This window comes from Nipponia nippon, unplaced genomic scaffold, assembly GCF_047370975.1.
Source record: "Nipponia nippon isolate SJK-2023a ecotype South Korea unplaced genomic scaffold, ASM4737097v1 scaffold_8, whole genome shotgun sequence".
Taxonomy (NCBI): domain Eukaryota; kingdom Metazoa; phylum Chordata; class Aves; order Pelecaniformes; family Threskiornithidae; genus Nipponia; species Nipponia nippon.
The window spans coordinates 46,683,619-46,709,372 of record NW_028262402.1 but is presented as its reverse complement, the minus strand read 5'-3'; the positions used below and the strand labels follow the sequence as shown (position 1 = coordinate 46,709,372).

Genomic DNA, 25,754 nt, shown 5'->3' with positions numbered 1-25,754 from the left:
CAGTTCAGATTTCTTTTATAAAGTCACGAAGGTCACAAGATAAGAAAAAACATTTATGCAGTCTTAACTTTAAGCAATAGATATGTAATTAAAAATACTATTTTTCTATTTAATTTAAATATATCTGTGTTTGCAGATTCTGTACTTGAACAGTACAGAGAAATGCTGATCATTACAGGCATTGTTGTACTTTGGTAAGTGGAAATGGACTAGCATCTAAATGTCTACTTTTGTCACCTCTTACATATTTCTAGTAGTTTGCTTTCAAACATTTATTCTGTAGATCTTTTAGGAAAGGAGAAAACCTACCTTTGCTTTAAATGTGCATAAACGATAAGTAACCTTCAAGTGAGAAAAGTTTGACTTAACAGCATTGGAAGAATGCTACTTGAAAAGTAGCACAGACACATTTTAGCTAATATGCTGTCTGTAACAGTTCCCAATAAAAGTTACATATTTTATTTTTCATAAAAGTCTCCAAGTTTTTCTTTATATTTAGAAAAAATGTTGTTTTCAGAGAAGTTTGAAGGGTAGCTTCTCTAACGCAGGACACTTAAGCTTTCATATGTTTTGCTTTTGTCTCCTTGGGGCATGAAAAATTTTCATGTTGCCATTTCGATAAAATAATTCCCTCCCCGTTGGAGTTATCTACTCATTCACATAGTATATTATGCAGCAGCCCTGATAAGTAGTTAATGAAACAATTTATTTCAACTGGATTGGGTGGTTGTAAAAATGCAGTGACATGGTTTCATCTATACCTGACAGAATATCCTCAGTTAACTGATGCGAAACAACACAAGCGAATAAAACTATGAGAAATTTGCCAAGTTATAGACAGCTGTGAACACATGTAAGGGAAAGCAGTTTATTACTTACAGAGAAATTAATGCTGATAAAAGTATGTTGATTAATACTATAAAAATTGCTGCACAATAGGAAGCAGTGCCAAGTAAGAAAAAAACAAAATAAATTATTATATCAAAGAATGCCAATAGTTAGTAGTGTAAACCCCAAGTATTGAAAGACAAGGCATGAATGAGATTACAAAAAGTAATGTCACATTCTCAGAAGCTGTCTATGGGACATCATGACTGCAGACAATTGCCAGCTAAGGGCTGGCTGGAGGCAATAGCTTTACTTGGCCTAGGATCCTGACAACTTATGGGGCAGCAGTTTGTTCAAGCCGCTGCCACTCTAGGTTTGAACTGACCCAGCAGCCAGAGTTTGACACTTAATCATAGTCTAGAAGCTAGACTGATAAAAAAGATGAGTGGTCAATAGATTCCAGCAGAAATCTCCTCTGAGAATATCTTCAGTTTCTGAAAACCTGGTCTCAGCTCATCTGACACACTGTCCCCACCTAGCTTCCATCCTATCTAAGAACTTGAAAGGAAAAGGAAAAGCTGAGTCTTTTATTCTCTCTCAGTTTTGCACATTACATTGGGTAATGCCAGTAAATAATTTTTTACATCTCAACATTCCTCACTATCCAACTCCCTCTCAAAGTACAATATAAAATAAGCAACTGTAACCAACAACAGGTCACTAGAGGTTCACTGGCCAAAATCAGATCTTTAAAATCTGAAATTTCCTTTAGCTTTCAAATAACAGATGCCACACTCAGCCCATACTCAGACTGTCATTTAAAAGTTAACGGCATACAAGTAATACCGAGTATTTTACAAATTAGGATACAGTCAATCACAGCTTTAAATTTCCTGATTTTTGTCATATAAACCTGTAGCTCACAACAGCCTTGACAAAAACATACCATAGAATTGATAGGTTTACAAGCCTCTCAGTAAAAGAAAACCACTTATTGAAGTGGCCACTTCAGATAATGTCATTTTCAGCACTGCACGTAACAGTCAGCCAATTCTTTCACTTCTTACATCTGGTTCTCAATTAAAAGTTGAACTGCTAGAAGATGTAATGCATTCTACCTGAAAGTTAAAACCAGATGTCTTTACAACTACTAAAATACTGCATTAAAAAACATCCTGCCCATTGTTGTCTTGAGCTTTGAGATGTATTACCACTCATAACTTAGCAAATGTTTCAAATTTAGCTGAAATGTGTACATTTAGCCAGGTATGACAGAGTTAGGTATTTTAATATGAAAATCTCAGATACTTAACCGAAACAATAAAATAGAATTATCGCATTTATAGCATAAATGTGTTTATTGGCGTATTTATAGTCATAATATGAGAGCTCACAATGCAGCATTTAAGTTCATTAATGTAGATTTGTTGGAAAACTGATATGTGATCCATGAATAAGGAAAAGGAAAAATACTCCTTTGATTTTAAATGAAGCTTAGTGAATTCAAGATGGCTACAAGGAATGGTAGAAGTGAATTGCTAGGAGAAGTCAAATGCCTATAGAGCAAAAATATTGCTCTTTGTTGCAGTAGGTCTTTGCATGGATAAAATATGATTTGTCCTGCCTCCCTTCAAAAAAGGTGTAAAAATCTGTTCAAAATCTATTGTTTTATATTACTTTGCAGATTCTATCCTTCTCATAAGATAGATAGGGATTTTAGAGTACATCCTACTCTGCAAAATCATCCCTAATCTTAAGTGAGCAATAATATTAATCTGCCTTTTTCTATACCTGGGTAAATATCGTGAGCAGGCCCTGGGGAGTGTCCCCTGGTATTATCTGTAGCATCATGCGGTGACAGGGCTGGCTGGAGAGGCTGGATTGCAAGGCAGTCATTCAGGATGTCCTGGCTAAGCTCTGAGCTCGATCGCAACTGAAACACAAGAAATAAAAAAGGAGAAATTATTATAACATCGACAAAAAAAATGGAAATAAATCACAAAAATCCTTAAGACACTGAAAAATTCTAATGAAGAAATGTTGAGGGGTTAGAGAAAGAAATGGAGCACTAGTAGAATTCTTCTCTTTTAAATCCTCGTTAATACCCTTCCATTATAGCAGGTATTTTTCAAATCTGAGGAAGTAAACTCTTCCAGATGCTTAACAAGACTGTACTCAGGACAAGGGCTACTTGTACAGATAGGACCTTGGACAGAGGGACTTACATGTGTTTTCTTGTCATACACGGCAAAAGAGAGAAGACTGTCCTGATTCATGGATAATGGAGATTTATCACGTCTGACATCTCTTATATCAGCAGAGGGATACTATAAAAAATACAAATTTTCCTGCTGGTTTAGTGCCCTGAACTGGCTCACTGAAGGACCAGAAAAGCAAACGTGCTCGTGGCAGTGGGAACGAGGGACTGGCAGTGAATAGAGAGGAGTGGTATTATTCGAGATGGTCAGGATAGAAGTGGTACCACTTTATATGGACCAAAGTTGTCCTGATATCGCATTGTTAAAGTGACTAGGACTGCATTTGTTTCACATTATGGCTGAACTGATCTGAAAGTGAGTGCTGTGTCACTGCCACTGATCCCAGCTCCATGCATGGCCACTTGCCTGGTACCTGATCCGTCAAGAGCAAGTCTGATCAAGCAGAAAATTCACTCTGCAAACAATTAATAAACAAATTCATAAGAAAGAGTTTTCCTTTGGATGAAATTGGATGAACAGTCTCATGCTGAGGCTACAATACAATACAATAAAAAAATACAATTAAAAAAAAAAATCCCAAAACCAAAATAAGGAAAAGGGAGAAAGCCTACTGCAGCACCCTGACACAAGGCTGTCCAAGCTGTAATGCAGAACTGCATCCTGAGGTTTCTGGCAGATGGATGCTGCTGCAGGCTGCAAGCTGCCAGGACTGATGCTTGCCCCAACTCCCTGCCTGATGTTGCTGCTACATATAACAAAAATTTGCCTGTTCCTTATGGACATCTTGGCTCAGAGGCTGGTGTATTCATTTAAAAGCATGAAAAAGGAGGGTCTGTGCTTATATGCATGTGGGCCACTGCCGTGACTGAGATGCAGATAAATATCCTGTCCTGTCACCCATGCTGATGAAGAGATAGTTCATGAAGCATGATGGACAGAAACCTGACCTAGTGCAGTAGGTTTTCTGCACTTATCATCAGAGTTCCAAGAAGCAAATCTCACAGATGCAAATGAGGCTCCTCCTCTCTGTTTGGTGCCGTGAAAGGTGAGCAGGTAACAGTAACTAGAATATAACCTAGCACCTCTAACAAACTCCTGAGGGGAGGAAGAGCAACAATAAGATAACTTTCTGTCCATCCTATACTCAGAAATGAAGAAAAAAGAGTAAGAGGGAATGATTCAGAATGCAACTGTAGAACGACCCATTACTGTGCCACAAGATGCTGATAATCATTCAAATGACTTCTAATGATATGCATTAGTATAAAAACGTTGCAACAGAGTGGAGAGTTGGTCGTACACATCATAAGCACCTGAGGTAGGGTGACTGTAATAAGAGATATTATGCAGCCTATGGTACCTATGCACAGACTGTGCATGCCATAGATTATTCCTTCTGTTAAAAATTTAGTGAGTCATTATTAAGCCCAAAGGCACACTATCTTTGTGACGTATATTTTTTATTCTAGAACTTGTTATTCTAGAATTGTACAGAGAGGGAAGGCAGGGGAAAGAGAAGGAGGGAGAAAAGGGAGAAAGGGGGAAAGAAAGGGAGAAAGGGGGAAAGAAAGGGAGAAATACCCTGACAAATGCTTTTCATGTATTATCCATATTTACAATCTGCTGTAAATACAAATGTTTCTTCGAGTGTAGCATGTATGGTTGTCTGCTATTATCCATTATTCTGTTTTTACTGCTATCACTACTAACATGTTTTTTTCATGAAATTAAGTACATGTGAAATTAAATACCAGATATATCCAGATTCAAATTCTTATCAGTTACATTATTAATGAGCATTATGTGACTTTAAACTTCTATGAAATCTAACATGAAAATAAATATTTAAAAAATCTGACTTCTATAAAAAAATCAGGATTCTGTTACACAGAATACAAATTTACAGAGGTTGCTTTTGTAAAGCTGTTTGTTTGCACAATTTTTTTTGTAAGAAACTGATCAATTTTCTATTTTAATAAGATAATAAAATAAATAATAATAATAAATAAAATAAAATAAAATAATAAATAATAATAAAATTTTAACTGAAACCAATGTTTTGCATTTTGTTAAGAGCCAGGAAATCTGAGTTATGATTTTTCTTTAGTATGTGAAGAAACACAGAATAGACAATGAAAAGAGAGATGATCTTAAAAGCAAGCAAATAAAACAACTATTCATTGCATCCATAAAATTTTATCTTCAGTTAAAAAAGCTAGAAAGGAGAAATAATAGTTGACCAGATCTAACTGCTGCAGTCTGTTTCTTCCTTTGCTCTAAAGACAATGCGTTTCTTTTCCAGCTTACACTGTAGACTTATCAGCCAGCTGTAAAAGACAGTTGACACTCTCTTTGACTTCTGTATAAATCATATCCCAGCACAAATCTCCCAGCATTCTGGCTGCAATACCTTGCTTCCCCCATGATCACCTTTCTTCCCTCATGATCACTCAGCTGAGCACCAGTACAATCACACGGGGACTGAAAACTTGCCAATGTATTTTTGAGAACTATAAGGTTAGAAAGTTTCCTTGCTGAATGATGAAATCAGTAACTGACAATTTTGCAATGCTGAGCACAGACATTTTCTGTGTGCTGTAATGTAGCCTAAATTTATGGCTGACCAAGGTGCAAGTTAACAATCAGCTGCTCAGCTCACTTATAACTTCCCTGTATGAAATATTTGCTCTGAAAGATAGATTTTCAATTATAATAGCTCAGTTGTATGGTAGACTTGTGAAGTTTTGTATTTGGAAATCTGAGACATTCCCATTATCACAATGTGGCAGTTTTTTCTAATACACAAAACAAATCACTGTCAGTCATGATTTACAATTGTTTTACTTCTATGACAATCAATTAACGTTTATCAGCTTTCAGAACAATGGATGGAAATTCTACTCCTGTACATTTTAGATACGATTAAATAATTACCCAAGATTAAATGATACAAGCAAAAGTAATCAGAAGGGAGTAAGATTCTACATTCTTCAATTTTCAATTTCATTATATCTGAGTCCAACAGCAGAGACATGCTGTTGATTTGATGCATGACATAATTCCAGAGAAAATGTCTCCTTAAAAGAAAAGATCATTTGTTTTATATTTTTCTAACCAATGCGTGCTTTATCTGAGATCTGCATGTTTTTGTGCAACCTGGCTAGTTTCTTAGCATTATCCCTGTTCAATAGAAATCAGACACCATCAAGGAACCATAAGAAATGTGTGTTTATGAATACTGTTAGTCAGAAGAGAAGTAGTTTAGGATTTCTCAAACATTATTTCCAATACACGTAAAATAGGATCTCAGTAACTTCAAAATCTGCCTATATGTACTCAGATTTAACTCGAGTAATTCTTCAGCAAAGTTTGGACTCCTCCCATCATTCAAATATGCCCGTTATGTCATCAAATCACAGCATTTTAAATCTTCCTTTCATGAGACCAGTATTTCTATATGTAAGGGAGACATTGGTTATAGTCTATTTATTTTGAAGCAGGTTAGATCTGTGTCTGCCATGTCTAAAACCAGCAAAAAAAACCCCTAAATACTGCTATGTTTCATTGAGAAGAATTGTTTTACACTAACTGTAATAGCTTTATAAATGTGGGGTTTTTTCATTATAAAGCTAAGAAGGAATTTCTGTTATTCTGATAGTCTGTGTGTTAATTTTACTAAGAGCTATTTTCAAGTAGAGAATAAGCCAGTAGTATTATTTTTATTGTCTATAAGTTAAGCTGGCATTTGGAGAGGGAAGCATGACCTGTCTACATAGAGCTACATATTGTACTAGTTTTTCTGAAGAAGTAGCCAGAATTTTAATATTTGCTTGTACAGTTAGAGTAAAATTATGTCCTGTTAGCATCATGACATTGACAGTACACAGATGTGACCACTAGAAAATTACAAGTTCAATATGAAGCCATGCTATGTGACAGTGTTTACTCATATTATAGGTTCGCTTGCTAGATCATCCCTTTACTCACGCAGGTCAGCTTCAAGGTCCAGTGCTTTCTTGCACAGTACTAAACCTTTTTGACAACAGATCATAAAAGTTTATGCTTGCTAAAAGTTAATGCCTGCTAAGTGTCCTAATTCTTGCCTCTGGATGCTACAGACATCTTGGAGCAAAGAAGCAATGCAGACAGAAGGAATTCTTCAATAACCTTTGTTTCCAGTGAGTCATCTGGGCAGGATTTCTAGAGAGCCATAGCATTCATTATCCTGCTAATTGTCTACCACAGCTTTCAGGTGTATGTGCATGCTACTTTCATCTGCTCTTCCATTCTGTTTCAATTAAATGTTCAGCCAGGAAAACACAATAAAAATAAAGTTAAACTAGCCTATCTGCACAGTAGGGATGTCAGGTTCCATACAAGAAGTAGTTACTTTTCCTCCTCTCAAAGTTTTACTCCAAACATTTCAGTTCAAATACAAAAATGGCTTCCATCTTTGTGATCCAGGGTAAATCAGGAAAACATACCAAAAATGTTTTTCAGCTTCTTGCATTAAAAATCAAAAGTACCTGGAACCTACACAATCAGCTAACTTCGGTAAATTTCAAGTCAAGAAGAAATTCTAATTTTGAAGCAATACTACAAGAGGAAAACACGGTTACATTAAGATTGATGACACTGAAATGAATTCTACCTTTATTATATGTAGAGCAGAGAGTTTTCTTTTGATCGGTATTATTCTAATATAAGGAATAGTTTGGGTTATCCCCTCATTAAAATGATATGTAATACCAAGAACACAATTTTAAGGGGAAAAATTGCAGCTGGGACAGATCTGAAAGGAAACTTTGAATAAAAAAATCAAACTGATAATCTTACTTTAAAGAAGGGAAGTACAGTTTGAGAGAGATGTGCTGTAAGTGGCCATTTTCTGAAATAAACAAAAAAGCTTGTTTGGTCATAGTTCTGTTAAAAACTGATTATTATTTTGCTCTACATATTTAACATGGAAGGCTCCTGAGGATCCTCCTTGTTGTGACATCCACTGTCTTGGAGAAGTCCACATTTTCACAAATTTTCCATTCATTTCTTTGTCACTCTAGTCATATAACTGGAAAGCACCCATACAGATGCATGCACGCACACACACATACACACACACATTACCTCTCTCCCTGCCCCATATTAGATTGTATCAAATCTGAAAACATGCAACTATCTTATAAAAAATGATACCTACATTATACCTATGACCCTTCCTATTTCAGCCTCTTTTTCTTGCAGTTCTAAGAGGCTTGTAGTCGGTTTTTGTATGAACAGCAATCTAAGAGCTGAGCTGTGCCATTGAAAAAGCAGGAAAAACATCAGTCTTTTGTTCCAGACTATTTGGAGATATAGCTAGTATATGGTATTGCTAAACATCAGCTTTTCAAAGTAAATGCAGCCTGATAGAGAAACCACTTGTACTGCAGAACGATTTGCTTTCTCTTTCTGAAAATACATCTGTTTGGCAAATTTTCACTTCATGACAGGAAAAATGTGGAAAATAAACAAGTACTCATTCAATTGGTGCTTCCTGTACCAGGAATATATACAAACATATTTTTCTGCCTGTCACAGGTTACCAAAAATTGCCATGAAAATCTGTAGATAGCGTCAGCAATTGTTAGTATACAGGAACAAAGATTTTCAGATTTCACATTCTTTTTCTAAACTCTGCAGCACCCTTTATATAACACTGGCCTTCACTTTAAATATTTGATTTTGTGTTAATCTCCACTGGAACTTAAGTTCATTCATATACCAGTCCCTACAAGGAAATACTCATCTGTTCAAAATAATACCTTGATTAGAGCCTAAGACTAGAACTGAAAAAACTTCGGCAGCTTTACTAGTAAGAGATCCAAATTATTAGCCTTCAGACGTATGATTTTTACTCTTGGAAAGATTCCTTAGGACATCCCTTTGCAGTTTGATCCACTGTCTGTGAGTTGTCCATTTAGTGAGTTGGTGATGGCTAGATGGTGACGTGACATGTTGGCTGGGCTGGCACTGCTAACTTTCAGAGTTCCTACAGCCTCCCATTTATTGTGTAGCATTTATATTTCAGGTTGGGTTTTTTGTTGTTGTTAAAGCCCTAATTCAACTTACAGTGCAGTCTCACAAACAACTGTGTCAGCAGATGGGGCAGAAGCCCTCTAGACCTTTCACCAGCTTTGCTGCTCCTCTTTGGATGCATTCCAACAGCTCAATGTCTTTCTTGTGGTGAGGGTCCCAAAACTGAACACAGTATTTGAGGTGGGGGTTCACCAGTGCCGAGTACAGGGGGAGGATCACTTCCCTGGTCCTGCTGGCCACACTATTTCTGATACAAGTCAGGATGCTATTGGACCTCTTGGCCACCTGGGCACACTGCTGCCTCATATTTAGCCAGCTGTCGACCAGCACCCCCAGGTCCTTTTCTGCCAGGCAGCTCTCCAGCCACTCTTCCCCAGCCCTGTAGCATTGCATGGGGTTGTTGTGACCCAAGTGCAGGACCTGGCACTGAGCCTTGTTGAACCTCATACAGTAGAGCGTTCCCACCCTCCAGCAGATCAACACTCCTGCCCAACGTGGTATCATCTGCAAAGTTACTGAGGGTGTACTCAATCCTCTTGTCCAGATCATTGATAAAGGTATTAAACAGAACTGGCCCCAGTACTGAGCCCTGGGGAGCACCACTTGTGACTGGCCGCCAAGTGGATTTAACTCCATTCACCACCACTCTTTGGGCCCAGCCATCCAGCCAGTTTTTTACCCAGCAAAGAGTATGCCTGTCCAAGCCATAAGCAGACAGTTTCTCCAGGAGAATGCCATGGGAAACAGTGTCAAAGGCTTTACTAAAGTCTAGGTAGATAACATCCACAGCCTTTCCCTCATCCACTAAGCGGGTCACCTTGTCATAGAAGGAGATCAGGTTAGTCAAGCAGGACCTGCCTTTCATAAGCCCATGCTGACTGGGCCTGATCCCCTGGTTGTCCTGTACATGCTCTGTGATGGCACTCAAGATGATTTGCTCCATAATCTTCCCCGGCACCGAGGTCAGACTGACAGGCCTGTAGTTCCCTGGATCCTCCTTCCAGCCCTTCTTGTAGATGGGCATCACATTTGCTAACTTCCAGTCAACTGGGACCTCCCCAGTTAGCTAGGACTGCTGACAGATGATGGAAAGTGGCTTGCTGAGCACCTCCACCAGCTCCCTCAGTACCCTTGGGTGGATCCCATCCAGCCCCAGAGACCTGTGTGTGTCCAAGTGGTGTAGCAGGTCACTAACCATTTCCCCTTGGATTATGGGGCCTTTGTTCTGATTGCCATCCCTGTCTTCCAGCTCAGGGGGCTGGGTACCCTGAGAACAACTGGTCTGACTATTAAAGACTGAGGCAAAGAAGGCATTAAGTACCTCAGCCTTTTCATCATCCTTTGTCACTCTGTTTCCCCCTGCATCCAATAAAGGATGGAGATTCTCCTTAGCTCTCCTTTTGTTGCTAATGTATTTATAGAAACATTTTTTATTGTCTTTTATGGCAGTAGGCAGATTAAGTTCTAGTTGGGCTTTGGCCTTTCTAATTTTCTTCCTGCATAACCTTACGACATCGTTTTAGTCCTGCTGAGTTGCCTGCCCCTTCTTCCAAAGGTCATAAACTCTCCTTTTATTCCTGAATTCCAGCCAAAGCTCTCTGTTCAGCCAGGCTGGTCTTCTTCCCCACTGGCTTGTCTTCCAGCACATGTGGATGGCCTGCTCCTGCACCTTTAAGATTTCCTTCTTGAATAATGTCCAGCCTTCCTGGACTCCTTTGCCCTTCAGGACTGCCTCCCAAGGGACTCTGTCAACCAGGCCCCTAAAGAAAGAAGGGTTCCTGCTCTCTCAAGCCCACCTTCATGCCTACGCTGTGGCAGGGAAGTGAAGACAGACAAATGCAGAAAAGGCTATTGCTACCAAAAACGAGCCTGAAGAATACAGAATGCTATGGGAATGCACTGACAGCTGTTTACGTAGTTTTGAGACAATCTGGATTTTTTTTTGTATGGGTGTAAATGTAATGAGGGTGACAGCACTTATTCCTTCTGGTGAGCTTTTCAACACATCACACTGCCGAAGCTCACAAGAGTACAAGCTCAGGGCAGAAACCAAGTGCATGGAATCATGATGTGAAATAGCAAATGTTAACATTAGTGTGAACCAACAATTTCTTGGTTGTAACAACTGCCACAGCTGCCAGAGCACCATGAAAACCATAGGAAGGTTTTGATATTTCCTCCTCCCTGGAGAGCAGAGCTCTACATGCACCACTGGCAAAGCATATCCCCCACGATGGAGCTTCCTTGCAAGGCACGCCTCGTGCATCCCACCACAGTGCACATCACTGACACTGCAGCAGGTCGGGGGAGGGGGCAGGTCAGCCACAGCCAGTCCTCCATCACTTTCAGGGTCTGTTTTCCTGTTTCTCACTAACCACACTCAATAGAACTGGTCATTCGTAGTCTCAAAAGTTTTCCAACAAATTGTATGATTAAATTCCTTAAACACTGCTGCCCATTCCTAATCCCTTTTTGCCAACAGCCCTTTCAGGAAAAATTGCTGCACGCCATGGTGCCTGATTTATATTTCATTTCGAAAACAGGAAGTAAAGGGATTAAAGTTGGGGATTAAAACACTTACTCTTTACTGCATTTTTTCTGCAGAATAGTTTCTTAGTTGCCATGGGCACTGCTCACTGACCTTTAGCCCCTGAATGCACTTCTTTTTGCATTAGTGACATTTTTTAAATGGACTCCATAGAGAACAAATGAGGGAAAATATCCTTATGTTCAACTGCTCTCAAAGGAAGAAAATAGATTTACTTCCCTTTCAATCCATTCTTTCCCTTTTGCAGTTTTAACAGTGAAATCTGAACTAAGAGTTTGAACAAGGGCAAGTGAAACCTGAAACACGCAGAAGAAAACTGGGCTCATGCTGTAGGATCTGGCTCTTTGCTCCCCACGAGGCAGGTGTTCACAAACAGAGCAGTTTCTCCAGATTAATATAGTCACAAAATGGACAATGTCACTGGTAACTAGCTTACTGCCTGAATAACTTGCTGAAATACCAATGATGTAATGCTCTAACCCTCCTTGGCTCCCTCCTTCCTCATCAATTAAACATTCTGAGGTAGAAAAAATAAAAAAGAAGTTAATCTTTTTCCTGTAAGAAACACATTAAGTATTGTGTTTCTTGATTAACAAAATAGCCTCGTTCAAATAGTGAGAAATGAAATGAAATGAAAGGAAAAACTGGAAATAAGTGTTGTGAAATTAAATAAACCAAAGATACTAGCTAAAGAAAATCACCAGACATCGTTTGCTATTCATGTTCTCCACTAAATCTAAATGCTGGCGTGAAATTTTGTTCATTCCAAAATCTTTAAACAAACTGGTAGCTTCATTGATTGTGCAATAAAATCAACATGTAGTCACAATAAAAAAACCTGCTTCTACTGTAAAACAATGTAAACAGTGAACAATCAAGAATTGTGCAGCCCTGTAAGAAGCAAGAGCTTTGTATTATTTTGCTTAGGGAATAAAGTATTTGCTGACATTACCCACAAAATACAAAGGTAGCCAATCTCTCAAAACTTTATAGAAAACTCCACGTTAACCTTAATAAAAACACTTGTATGTCTTATTTCCAGAGAAATACTATTCAATAGGGGGATATCATGTCTTTAAGCACTTGGGTTTTTTTCCCATTTCTCTTAACATTTTCATTGTAAGATGTACAGGTTTATATACATTATACATAACAGGGCTCTAAGAGAGAAGAGGTGAACTGTTAGAAAAGGGATATAAAATGACTAGGCTTCAGAGAATTCAGTTACTGAGAACTGCCTCTAAAGGTGGAGATTTTATGTTCCCTTTTTGCTAATATGGGGGTTGCACAGTGGCAGAAGAGCAATATCTGCAGGATCATTATTAGCTGTGCAAGGTGGCTTCCCTCAGTTCAGATGGGAACCCTGGTCGAGGTCAGCACAGGCCACTCTGCAAGGCAATTCCAGTAATTGCTTTGGCCAGACGACGCATATCCTTATTTCATTACTTCCAACATGCTCCACACCTAGTGTGGACTGCTCTGCTCTACTAGCCTCTATTAGAGTCCGAAGTAGGAGTAGATATGGCTGAGGTGTCACACAGCCTGCTTCACCTCAGCAGTGCAGTGTAGCACCTTTTTTTCTTTATTGTAATCAGGAAAAGTACTCTGCAAACTTCCAGCCATTGCTAGCTGATCAGTTTTTGAAAGAGCAATAATGCAACATGGAAGAAATCATGCACAAATAGCAGCAGGATTAGAGAGACCCTGAGTGCCTGTCCTTTACTCCTCCTCAGCACAATAACACCTGAAAAGATCTCCTTCCAACCAGGTATCACAGCAACAAATCTTGGAAGAGTCCGTCTTCATTGGAAGAACATTTGACAACTCCCCAAAAGGCACTGTTCAGCCATCATTTTGCAATTGACCAATCTGTGTCAAGAAGGAGGATTATTAGGGAGAAATGACCCAAGCTGGAAGTCTGTGCACATATCCCTTATCTCCTGAGGTCTCACCATCCCCTTAATTCCTTAGTGATTTGGCAGATGTAGCACATACACTACAATTCAAAAAAACCTCCACCAAGTGTAGACAACTTTCAGAAATGTCCTTTGGACCGCCTTTCCCAAAGCTATGCCTCAGTGATATTTGCTTTCTGGCAGAGACAGTACAAAAATTCTGTCTCATTACCTACAGAAATATGCAGTTGCCTTTGAATCCCACATGGGTCTTAGCTTCCGTTATATGTTGTGGTAATAAGCACCACATAGTAACTGTTCAACTTACAGAAAAATCTTTTAAGCTTCCTGCCCTTTCAAAGTTGAAAGGAGGAGATGACTAAGAAGAGGACGAGTTTTAAAAGTAATTGTAGTCCAGGGGCTTGTTGTACATTAGCATTCATCTCAGCATCACTTTATGCTCTCATTTTGGGTGCTTTCTAGTTTTCTATCACTGACTTCCCTGCTTAGAAGGAGCTCCATCCATCTTCCCCAAGGGAAGATGAAATCCAGGCACAGTCAGCAATTTTTACTTTTTAAAATAAGATAGGAAGCACTGCTTTTTATCCCACCAAAATATTTTAAAAGTACAGACTGAATATTATGATGCATAGAGATTATACCCAAAATGTTTTGCTAGACATTTTTGGCATCTGTTCCCAGGTGTTTACATGGTATTTTTGTACATGTTTGCCCTCATGCTTATGAAGAATTTTATAAATTACACAAAGATGATTAAAGCAGGCACAGCTCTTTACTCTTCTGCTTTCCTTTGAAAATGAAATGAAAGTTTATGGTACTATTCAATAAACTGCTTGCCTTAAATGTATTTGTGCCGGGATCTTCTTGGTCTATAGGATTTCATCCATTACCTGGAGAGATTCCCAGTTAAATGTATTTGGTGGATGGCCAGAGGCTGGGGGGTGGGAGGAGAAGGGCAACAGTGGCTGCCTTACAATATTTTCAGAAAAGGCATTTTTGCCTTACATGGTAAGCCATAAACATATATCAGCAAAAGTTGCTTAAAGTAATTCAGATGTGGAAATTTATCTATATCATGTTGCATAATCTGGCCCCATCTTAGAGGGCCAAGGAAAGGGTCAAAGCTTTGAAGACAGATCTAGAAAATCTGAGCTGAAGACTCAATGTAATGTTTAGCACAGCAAGTAGCTGATTCCACTGTTATGAATATACTTCATCCTGCTATTTTACGTCTATGCAACATCAAAGACACATTTGCAGGTAGAGTCTTGGAGAGCCAGCAACTTAAGACACCACAATAATGTCACTTGGTGTGTAGGGAGAGGTTAAAAGGAGGATTAAAAGCAGTCAGGCACGATATATTAAATGAATCCATGACTAACGGGGTGTGACAGCAAAGGGCTTCATTCTTTTCAACAGAATAGATCCCTAGGGCTGGAAGTATTACTCCACTGTGCCTTTGTCACCTTGGAATTTTTATGGTTATTTTTGATGAATTCACATTTTTGTAAAGACTTCTTTGTCATTAAGCCAATTTTCAGTTTTAATTAAAGCCATAAATAACCTTAATTCTGCATTAAAAGGTTTATTGTTTCTTACTTATTATTATTATTACTGCCAGGCAGTATTTCAAATACCAAAGCATGATGTTAGTTAGCAATTATGAGTTCTCAAAGGTCCAGTAATTATGCTGTATCTTGTAAACATTATACATTGCAAACTTTATCCATGCTTTAAGTATCTGGCTTAATAAAATGCCACAATTTTTCTTTTCTTATTGTGGAGGTTTGGCTTATTTCCCCTTCCATGTATCTTAGGTGATCAATGAGCATAAATAAATCCTTATCAAACAGGGATGAAAAAATAAGCAATTTTAAGTCTAAAATGTGCCCATAGAGAGTCAAGCAAGGAGTAAAAAGGGCCAGGTTTAAACTCTTTGGCACAAAGAAGGAATGGAAAATGAGCAAAATCAAATAGTGAATGAAATGCAGGAAAGAAAATCCCACATAGTATTGCAATCTGACAAAATGAGAGAGACGAGATAACATATTTCACTTTCAATGACAATAACATTACAGTGCAGTTTAATACCTGTATTCAGGTCCATTATGCCAGTTTTAGTTGAGGCATCACACATGAATTTCTCAGAATGCAACGTCTTGATCAGTGTTTACTTTACATGCTTGTAAAAGACAGTGTCTGGGTGGCTGAGCTGCCGTCCTGGGACAGGCAGGACAGGGCTCACAGACCTCCTTCAGCAGTCCTGCCTGTAGGCAGCATGCACAGGAGCAAGGGAGCCAAAACGCTACTTATTAAGGTGAAAATGAATGCTCAGTTGCTTCGTCTCTGACACATGAGTGGGCACTTACAGGTTTAAAGGAAATTCCTCAAGAATACTACAGGCCAATTCCTCAGAGGCTGACATGCAGGTCTCTGCTGCCATGTCCTGCTTCAACAAAGTATTCGATCAAAACTCACTCTTTGAATTTGTATACTGTGGCTTTAAAGACTGCCACTTAGTGTTCCCAATGCTGTGAAGCAATTTTTTTGCTACCTTCTATGAATGGCTGTGCATTTAATTTTAAAACATCTAAACTATAACTTGTTTTACATGGTGCTTACATCTCAAAGGTTTATCTAGCCCTACACCATGCATGTTTCCCTTTTATCAGGACCAGTTTCCTTTAAAATGAAAGCTTAGAAAAATTACATTTGATTTGCCTCATTATGTACATTTAGTGATTAATCATCACATCAGAAAATAAAAAGCATTAAAGCAGTAGCAGCCTCATTAAGTCAAAGATGAAATTATCATCTATATAAGAAATTATTTATCTATTATTTCCCATTAACAGTTTTTCTAATCAACAGTCTGAAATCAGCACAAGTACTTGAAGATGCATTGAAACATCTAATATTAGAACACAGACTTCTCCACATAAGCTTTACACCAGTCAACATTGTAGAAAATTTACCTTTTTCCTGACTTGTTGGTCTTTGGAAGAATGGGCTTTCACATGCTTTCTCAGGGAACTTGGATCTGTGTATCGTTTAGTACATCCTGGAATCTGACATGCATAAGGTTTCTAAGTTAAAAAGAAAAAGGATAAAGCAGCTGTTAAATCACAGATTATTTTAACTGAAGAGAATCCCTTTCGAGCCTTGGGATGCTGCAAACCACCAGTGTTGTCCATTATTACAAGCAGAATGCTCGGTAATTTATTAGAAAGGGAAAGGAGGAAAGTAAGGCTTATAAGGAAGACAAACCAAAGGAAAGCTTTCATTATGGCACCTTTCATTGTTACCTTTGTTTTTGTAATCAGTACAATGAATATTGCTAGTTATACTCACATTTCTTCCACCCTCAGAGCAATCTTTGACTTAATCAGAAATTACATTCTTTAGTGAATCAGGTAAAGAAACTGCAGTAAAGGCCCAGATAGACTGTTTAGGATTATAGAAGAATCTGCTTCAGAAAAAGAGAACAAGAAAAGTGTTAGTTTACTACATTACAGAGAGAGCAAGCAAAAATCAAAGCAAGCATTGAATACTGAACTTTCAAAAATATTACACACAAAAATACACATTTTAATGTGAAGTACAAGACAAACCCCTTCAGCTCACATTTTCTAATAACACATCATTTTAGAAAGACACCAGTCCTGTAATACCTTTGTAGTTTTCTTAAAAGAAAGCCCAAAAAAATCTAACTCACCAAATAAATATAAATCTCTATCTCCTCCTGCCTGTTCTAACCTGTCTCTTTCTTGAAGACTTGTAGGTCCACAATACAGAGTATTAAATGAACATCAGGTCCAATTGTTTGCTGAAATCAGCTATTTTGCAATTTAGCCATTTACGTTTCACAATGCATTTCTGAAAACACTTGGTACAAATGATTAACTTACCAGCCATACTATCAACTATTCCAAATGGATAATTTAAGTTTTCTGACAGCCATTTAATTCAAATGGCATTGTTCTTCTTTTCTTTATGGACTTCTGCCCTTTGGAAATCGCTTGCCTCTGACAAAACATGATCTTTTGTTATGAAACAAAAGTTTTTAAGCAAATCTCAGCTATGACTCAAATTCACAAGGAACAATTTGTTGGCATGAAAATTTTTAGATTTACAAAATTATTCTTCCTCTCTTGACTTTTTGGTACATGCCCCAGCCTTAAGTTTAACTGACTTTTTGTCAGAGAATAGCAGTTATTATCACAGATAATATGTGTCTTTGCAGAGTGACTTCAGGTTCCCCAAAGATCACCTAACTGAGAGAAAGTTACTGTCTCTGTCTTCAGCAAAGCTCATGGAGCTGTGGCCTTTTTATCAACTAGTTTGGCCCGTTTTCATCCATGCTTACATTTACTGGGTCACTTCTGAAACATCAGACACTTCTCCCTCCTGTCTCTAAGGTTATGGGCCTTAGAAGCCTCATCAGACACTTCTCCCTCCTGTCTCTAAGGTTATGGGCTACCTCCTGCCACCAAGCTGGAGGAAAGGAGCACATGGTCTAATGTACAGGGGACTGCAACGGGACTTCAGCTTCCTTACGGTGTCCAAGTGTGTCCTCTGGTGCTTGGCGCGGTCGCTGGAGTTGCTGAATGCTTTCTGGCAGCCAGGGTGCTGACACAGGTACGGCTTTTCACCTGTATGGCTCCTTAAGTGAATCTTGAGATTTTCTAGTCTGGAAAAGGCTTTCTTGCAACCCTCAAACTAGAAAAGAGAAAGAAATGGTTTGAAAGGAAAACACACACACAGCAAACTGCAAGAGCAAACACTGAGCAGGAGGGTGAAAGGGCTTGCAGAGACCTCCAGCCTGCTATGGCTGGATGCCTCTCCAGAGCTGAGGAAAGCCTGGCTTTTCAAAGGGTGGGTGTTGCTGCAGGGTTTGAACCATTTAGGCCGTAAGAATGTATTTATCCTCCCTGCATATGGCTGAATTAGGAAACTATGTCCTCCTCCCATTTTACAGATGGGACACTGAGACCCTAAGAAACCAGTCAGGTCAGAGAGCAGTACCACTCAGCCTATCTGGGAAACACAGCCCCAGCTGATTCTCCCAATAGCACATGGAAAGCAAAATGGTCACTGTGGCATTCCCAAGTCCTGTGCTAGCTACCCTTAGCTCCTCTCTGGGCTTGTTTGGATATTAGCAACTGAGCCGAACGCAGGCATCTCTCAGTACCAACCCAACCTACACCACAACAACAAAATCATGCAGAGAAATGTCAGTCTGCTCTGCCTTGCTGATGGTGATGTAAAAAGTAAAATTATTTTTGAAATATTTCTTTACCTTTCTGCTATGAGTAAATGTATGAGGTACTAAAAATAATGGGAGCCCATCAAAATAGGTTTTAATCCAGATGGGTAACCAATAATCACGTGGCACAGTATTTCTACACCTAATCAAGTACTGCATCTGAAGAGAAACCTACGTTTATATGAGCAGAAAACCAGTTCTTCATCTATCATTTTCCCATAGTATACTTTATCCTAAGGGAAACTAAAATCCACCAGTTCTATTTCACACCAGCATTTTTATGTACATTTGATTTCAATTAGACTTGAATATTTATGAATATTAGTTAGAAGTATAGGCTTTTTTAATTCTACCTGTCAAGATCAATTAATCTCATTAGTTTCAGCTGCTGCACATTCCACTGTGCAACATTGAAAGCATCTGCTGCATAACATGTTAGTCTGCAGTTCTTGTATACTTGCAAAAATAATAATGCATAAACAGAGATGTCAAATATTTCTAATGCTAACACAAAATTTTTCACATTATCTCGTCCTATTAATTTTACTCACTTGAAAAGAAATGGGCCATTTTTCGCTGATGTTAGAATAACACAAATATATTCTATAATATATTATTCAGTGCATGTATGTTTACAAAAGCACAGGTAGGAAAACACTACATAATTCTGATAATAATTAGCATATCTTTCTTACAAATCTGTAAGACCTTCAAAAAAGAGAAAAAAACAGGATATAAAATTTTCATAACTTAATTTTAAGCACTTCATTTTTTTTGAGGAATGCAAGACAGAGTTACAGCTTCAAAGAATAAAGTGCAGAGACAAAATACAGAAAAACTAAAATTTCTCCTCAAACAAACTGGGGAGGGTGAATTTCTGTGCAGCACCCCTAACAGCTTTTGTTTAATTTTATCAACAGAAGAATAGACTGAATGTTGCCCAGGAAAACACAGTAAATAGGAGAAAATACGCATTACCTATAAAATAGCAGTATTAATATTAAGCTTAAGAAAATAAAGCTTGAGAAATGGGATGAACCACCCCCACTATATCATAACTGTAATTTTATCTTTCACGCACATACATTTCAGAAAATTTCTCAACCCATGATGCTTTTTATTTATGCTCCATCCCTTTATCCAAAGCAAACCTACAGTGTTTTCCAGATTATCCAATTTTGATCACTAAACATTAATTTATGCTTGTACATATAGTGTTACCTTTATGTTTATGAAGGTTTAGTATGCAAGCAAAACATTGTTGCAAGTATAAAAATATTTTTACTTTTAGGGAACTATTATTAGAAAATATTCCAGGATAAATAAAAAAAAAAAAAATTAGACAGATATCTCTTACAATTGCCCGAAGTGGAGAAAGCACAGAAAACATGAGACCAAAAACACTGGTATAACAAATGGCCTTTGAAAAGCAAAATAATTCAAGAGCAGCTATGTTAAAATAACAAAGAAACCTACTGATTAGCCTATCTTATGTAGACAAGTTATTATTTCTTATTAAATTCATAAACGAACAACCATCCATTCTAGTGACAGTAACTAAGCTGTATAAGACAAACTGTAGTATCTCAAGCAGCCTTCAATTTCATAGGGTAAAACTCAGCCCAATGAAAAAGTTCTAAAAGCAGGCCCTCTGTTTTGTTTATTTCACAAGTTATTAAACCTTGAATCTTCAAGCATACAAACAAAATTAAACATGTAAATAATTGTTTATATTATTGTAAAATTAGCTTTGAATTTAACTAGGCAAAAATGTTTAACTGAGCAGAACTGGGGAATGTTATCTTACAAATTTAAAAATTTTGATTTCTGAAGACTCCTGCATTGCTGATCATAATGTTGAAGCAGACCAGATACCCTGAAGTTCTGTCGCCCCTGCACAGCCCTAAATTACTGTGTGTCATATTCACAAGGCTATATATAGTTGTATATTGCAGAAAAGGCTATTCTAGCAAAACACAGAAACTACAAGCCTGTATTATTAGAAAGACCATCTTTACACAACAGTTAATGAATGTTTACCATTCAAACCAGACTTTTTGAAGCCTTGGGAATCTCTGGTGCTTAAGATAAAAGGAATGAAAAGATATTATTTCCAACAACACAGAACATACATTCTTTCCTGATAACCAGATTTCAGTGAAAGTATTCCAGAGATGACACAATTACCTATGGGGAAAAAAGGTCAGGTAGATGGTAGTTGTATTTTGAAATGGAACTCTTCGTATTTTCTAAGTTATTAACTGTGGTAGAAGAGGAGGATGTAACACCTTTATTACAATTAGTCACTTAATTACATGGCATGCATTTGGTATTCTGAAGCTGTTTAACACTCCTAAACATACTCCTGATTAAACCAGATTTTTTGGAAGTATTATGTGGAATTAATTGTGTAATGTTTTCCTAAACTGCAATACAGAAATCACAGTTACTGAGCTTTTATTTTTATTGTTGCATGCAAATTGAAACCATTAAGCAGCTCATAATGAAAATTTCCTCTGTTTACTTCCTAAACTTGGGAGTTCTTTTTAAAACATATTCATTGGGGTGTCCATATCCATGTTTACTTTATCTTTTTATAAGGATACTTGTCAAAGGAAGAAACTATATATTTACAGCAAAAGGTAAAGCATGTCAATAAAAAGCAAAAGCAGCTCTATGACTTTAAAACACTTGTGTTCTCATGAGTGTGCTGTTCGTGTTTGTATACACAGATGTCTGTAAAATTACAATATAGTTACATAGATTTCTATAAAATAATCTGTGCAGCATGTAGAGCCCTGCTGGATGCACCATGCATTTCTGAGCCCTGTCTGGAATTAGACAGCAACCTTCATTATGAAATACATTTAGACCCTTACATTATAGGAACAGCATGGTAATATTTGTGTGAGTACTTTAATGTTAGTAGCAGATATTCAGTGGCCAAGTGTTTAAGAAATTAGTCAGTTTTCACTGTAAAAGGAACTGCTCTGATTATCTCAGTTGATCACCAGTGTAACAAAGACTGAAGACCTTGCTCTGGCAAACCACATCTGTCTGAGATCTGATCCATTCACAGAAAAGTATCTAGTCTTGATTTTTAAAGTCAATGACAGACAGCCCAGCTTCCTTTTAGTCCAACTATCCCCTAATATTATCTGCTATTAAAAATCTTCACCTTTTCCTATCTGAATTTCTTTTGCTTCAGCATCCAAACAGTGTATTTTCTTTTGTCTTTTTCTGCTATATTGACGTGATAAGTAATGTAAAAGATAACTTCTGATTTTAGGTATTTTCTGTTATCAAGTCACTTAACTTTCTCCCAAATAATTTTTATATATATATAAATTATTTGCTTTCTCACTATAAGCAATGCTTTCTCAGACCTACTTGGAAATTTATTCTAAAACCAAACCAAATAAAATTAAATACTCTTATAAATACTCACCCCTGAGCAGTATTTGATTTTATAGTAATGTTTAATCCAATATACAACATAATGTTACTGTCCTATCCTGATACTCTCATGTTTAGGCTTTTAATATCTTTTTTTTACACAGAGATCCTCAAACATTTTTCAGCATCACTGCATTTGGGGGAGGATCATCCTTTATTTGTTAAGTGTGAAGGATAAGCATTTCCCTAGTCTGTTGCCATGTGTGGGGAAATATTTATGGGATATTATAGTGAATACATTTCATTACATGTTTCCAATCTGGTGTCTCTCTAAGGTTACGGTGAGAGGGGTGTTCTTCCTTTTTAATGTTGACTTTGCTAAACATCAACTTTCCTATAACCATTAAATTGCAACAGCTGGCTTTCTATGTATCAAGAGCTAGCCAGTGCCCACACAAAGTCTCAATAACAAATGTAGATACTTAAGTGACAGAATACATTTTGTTCTTCAATAAAACAGAATACATGCCTCAGGCAACAAGCAGAAGAGACTGAGAGGCCCCCAAAAGGCTGTGATATAGGGAAATGATTGGATGAGATACATCAAAATGATCTCAGAAAGTTAGCTGTGACCTATGCTTGATGTAAAGGTGAAGAACTGTCCAAATCTCTGCCAAACTGACTTGGAGGAAATTAACCCAACCCTACGTACACACCCAGGATGTACTAACCAGATGCTTCAAATATGTTCCTATACAGTTGCAGAATACGAGTTTGTTTGGCTTAGTAACCTGTTAAGCCATGGTGAACCTTTGATGATGCAAAAAAAGAAGAAAAAAGTGCACCCAGAAACTAAGATACATATCAGAGGGGAGAAATTCCTCCCTGATTTTACAAGGTCAACAGGATAAGAAGCTTCACCCTAGCAACACTAGCACCCTTCAACACGCTTTCCATGAAAAAGTATCAAAATAATCAACAACACCTTCCATGCCTCTTCTTTATTAAGCACAATGGATGCTACTTCTGGTCCAAGGACACATGGCATCATAACAGTGTGGGACTGGGCCCTCCCCACTACATCCACACAGGTAGGAAAACCAGCAGTTTCACAGACATACAGTTCAGATCACATCTAGCTCTTCCTTCATCAGCTAACCCATGGCTAATCCACATTAACCCATGACTGATTGCCCATGACTACATAGATGCATACTTTATAAACTCTTCACACAACACGGTTTGGTTTTCCATGGACAATTTCTGTGATCCCCTTCTGACTGCTTCTACATTCACTTGGGACACAAAATATAGGATCAATATTTACGTAGTAGTGTTACCAGTGCTAGGCATTCAGGTAACGTGACTTTTTTGAATTAAACCCTCTTTTTTCACTCATTCAAGGATTGTGTTAGCCTTGTTTAAGTCAGAGCATTTTACAGAGGGTTTTCATTACAGTTGGTAATACGAAATTCCCACTCAGACTCACTTTTTGCTAGGCAGAATTTCTCACATTGTAAATACAAGCTATATGTCTTCATTCTTGCTTGTATTGCTTTGCATTTGGCTGTTTTACAGTGCACCTTTTTATAATGCAATAATTCAGCAAAGTCAATTAGATCATCTGTAACACTGTGATATCCTCAGTATTTGTGGCTCTACTAGTCCCTGTTAAATGTAAAAAGTTTACCTACTTAGCACCACTATTTAGAGAACAAGTGAAGCACTCTTTATCTAATATGTGTCCTACGAATGGAACCTAACACAAAAAACTTAAAATCATAGAATCATAGAATCATTTAGGTTGGAAAAGACCCTTAAGATCATCAAGTCCAACCATAAACCTAACACTGCCAAGTCCACCACTAAACCATGCCCCTAAGGACCACATCTACCTGTCTTTTAAATACCTCCAGGGATGGGGACTCAACCACTTCCCTGGGTGTCCTGTTCCAATGCTTAACAACCCTTTCAGTGAAGAAATTTCTCCTAATATCCAATCTGAACCTCCCCTGGTGCAACTTGAGGCCATTTCCTCTCGTCCTATCGCTTGCTATTTGGGAGAAGAGACCAACCCCCACCTTGCTACAACCTCCTTTCAGGTAGTTGCAGAGATCTCCCTCCACATAAGGTTAAAAAATGTCATGTGGTTCAAACATGAAAAGCCTTGGAGAAACCCAATTATATTGCGTACTGTCATTTTCAAAAAGAGAACCACAGGCATTTCACCAGCAGTGAAATATATTTTATATTCCATTCCACATTGATCCTCACCAGCACTGAGACAAAATTCAGTGCAAGACCTCCTTTGGAAACAGCATTATCTGCCTATGGTTTCACATTTGAATTACATTTAAGATACATTCATTAATACATCTTATAATATATATAAAATAATATATATTAATAATTATTAATGAATAATGTTGGACTATTTTTAAATATTCTAGGCTTACCATTTACAATTTTATTTAATATTTTTTTCAGTAAAAGATGAATACAGAAACATAGTACTAGTTTTCTACTTTTCCTTCTTCCATCCCAGGGTTCATAACACAAGCTCCCTCGAAGAGCTGATGGATATGGGAGAAGAAAATGCAACAAGTGGGACACTACAAAGGTGAAGAAAGACTCCAAGACGTTTCATGTAGCCTTCTGAGCCTTTAGAAACAGATTGAGATAACTCGATATAACATGCTGAAAGATCCAAACTGGTGTGAGTCTGCCTGCTTGAAGACAGTATAAAATGCTGCCTCTGTCTCACACAGGTGTCCTGTCTGGACATTGTCCTGATCCCATTCACAACAGCAAGTTACTGTCTGAGCTAGCTTTGACAAGCTGCTTGACTCATTTACTTTAGCAATATTCATATGCTGACCATAAGCTTGACAAAAAAAAGTTTTAAATCCTAGACTTTGGAGAAAGTTATCTGAACGAAAATATAAGCCATTTCTGAATTCTAGGGAATGCTGGCACATGTGAATGCATATACACAAATGGAGGAAATGGTATCCCAAAAATCTATAGAGGAAAAAATAAATCCAGAGTAGCATATACATAAGGCCTCAAACCAAATCTTTGAATTGTTCAGTAGTCATGTAGCATTTTAAAAAGATTTATTAGCAGATAAAGGGCACATTAATTATTTAACAATGTTTTATGTCTATTTGTCAATTAATTTTGAATGCTCTGATACGCTGACCAGGTAAGTTCTTCTGTGTCAGCACCAAGGCAGGTGGTATGACAGGGACAAAGTATCTTTCCCAAGCTTTGCATTTATCACACAAATAGATGTAAAAGCTGTTCTTTATATGGCTTTCAGACAAGAACGATGCATTTCAAACATTAATTAATAGTCTTTTAAAAAGCATTTCCCTTCCTCAGCAGCATTAGCAGGGTGCTGCTCTGCAAGAGACATAAGGGCTTTCAAAAAATTGAGAGTAAGACCTCATATGAAAATCTTTTAAATAGCTTTTTATTCCCCAAGACTGGCAATCTTGTGAATG

The 25,754-nt window shown here is 37.7% G+C and overlaps 1 protein-coding gene across 4 annotated transcripts in view; it reads right to left on the bottom strand.

The window, feature by feature from the left end:
* GLIS3 (GLIS family zinc finger 3) overlaps positions 1-25,754 on the bottom strand; it is a 178,973-nt gene that overhangs the window by 33,443 nt on the left and 119,776 nt on the right. For 3 of the 4 annotated variants that reach the window (XM_087742320.1, XM_087742316.1, XM_087742317.1), the window contains exons 5-7: positions 18,144-18,305; positions 16,562-16,672; positions 2,620-2,761 (exon numbers count right to left, since the gene is read on the bottom strand). In XM_087742320.1, the coding sequence (XP_087598446.1) occupies positions 2,620-2,761; positions 16,562-16,672; positions 18,144-18,305 (415 nt within the window). The remainder of the gene's footprint in view (positions 1-2,619; positions 2,762-16,561; positions 16,673-18,143; positions 18,306-25,754) is intronic. The other variant, XM_087742318.1, reaches the window with a different exon arrangement.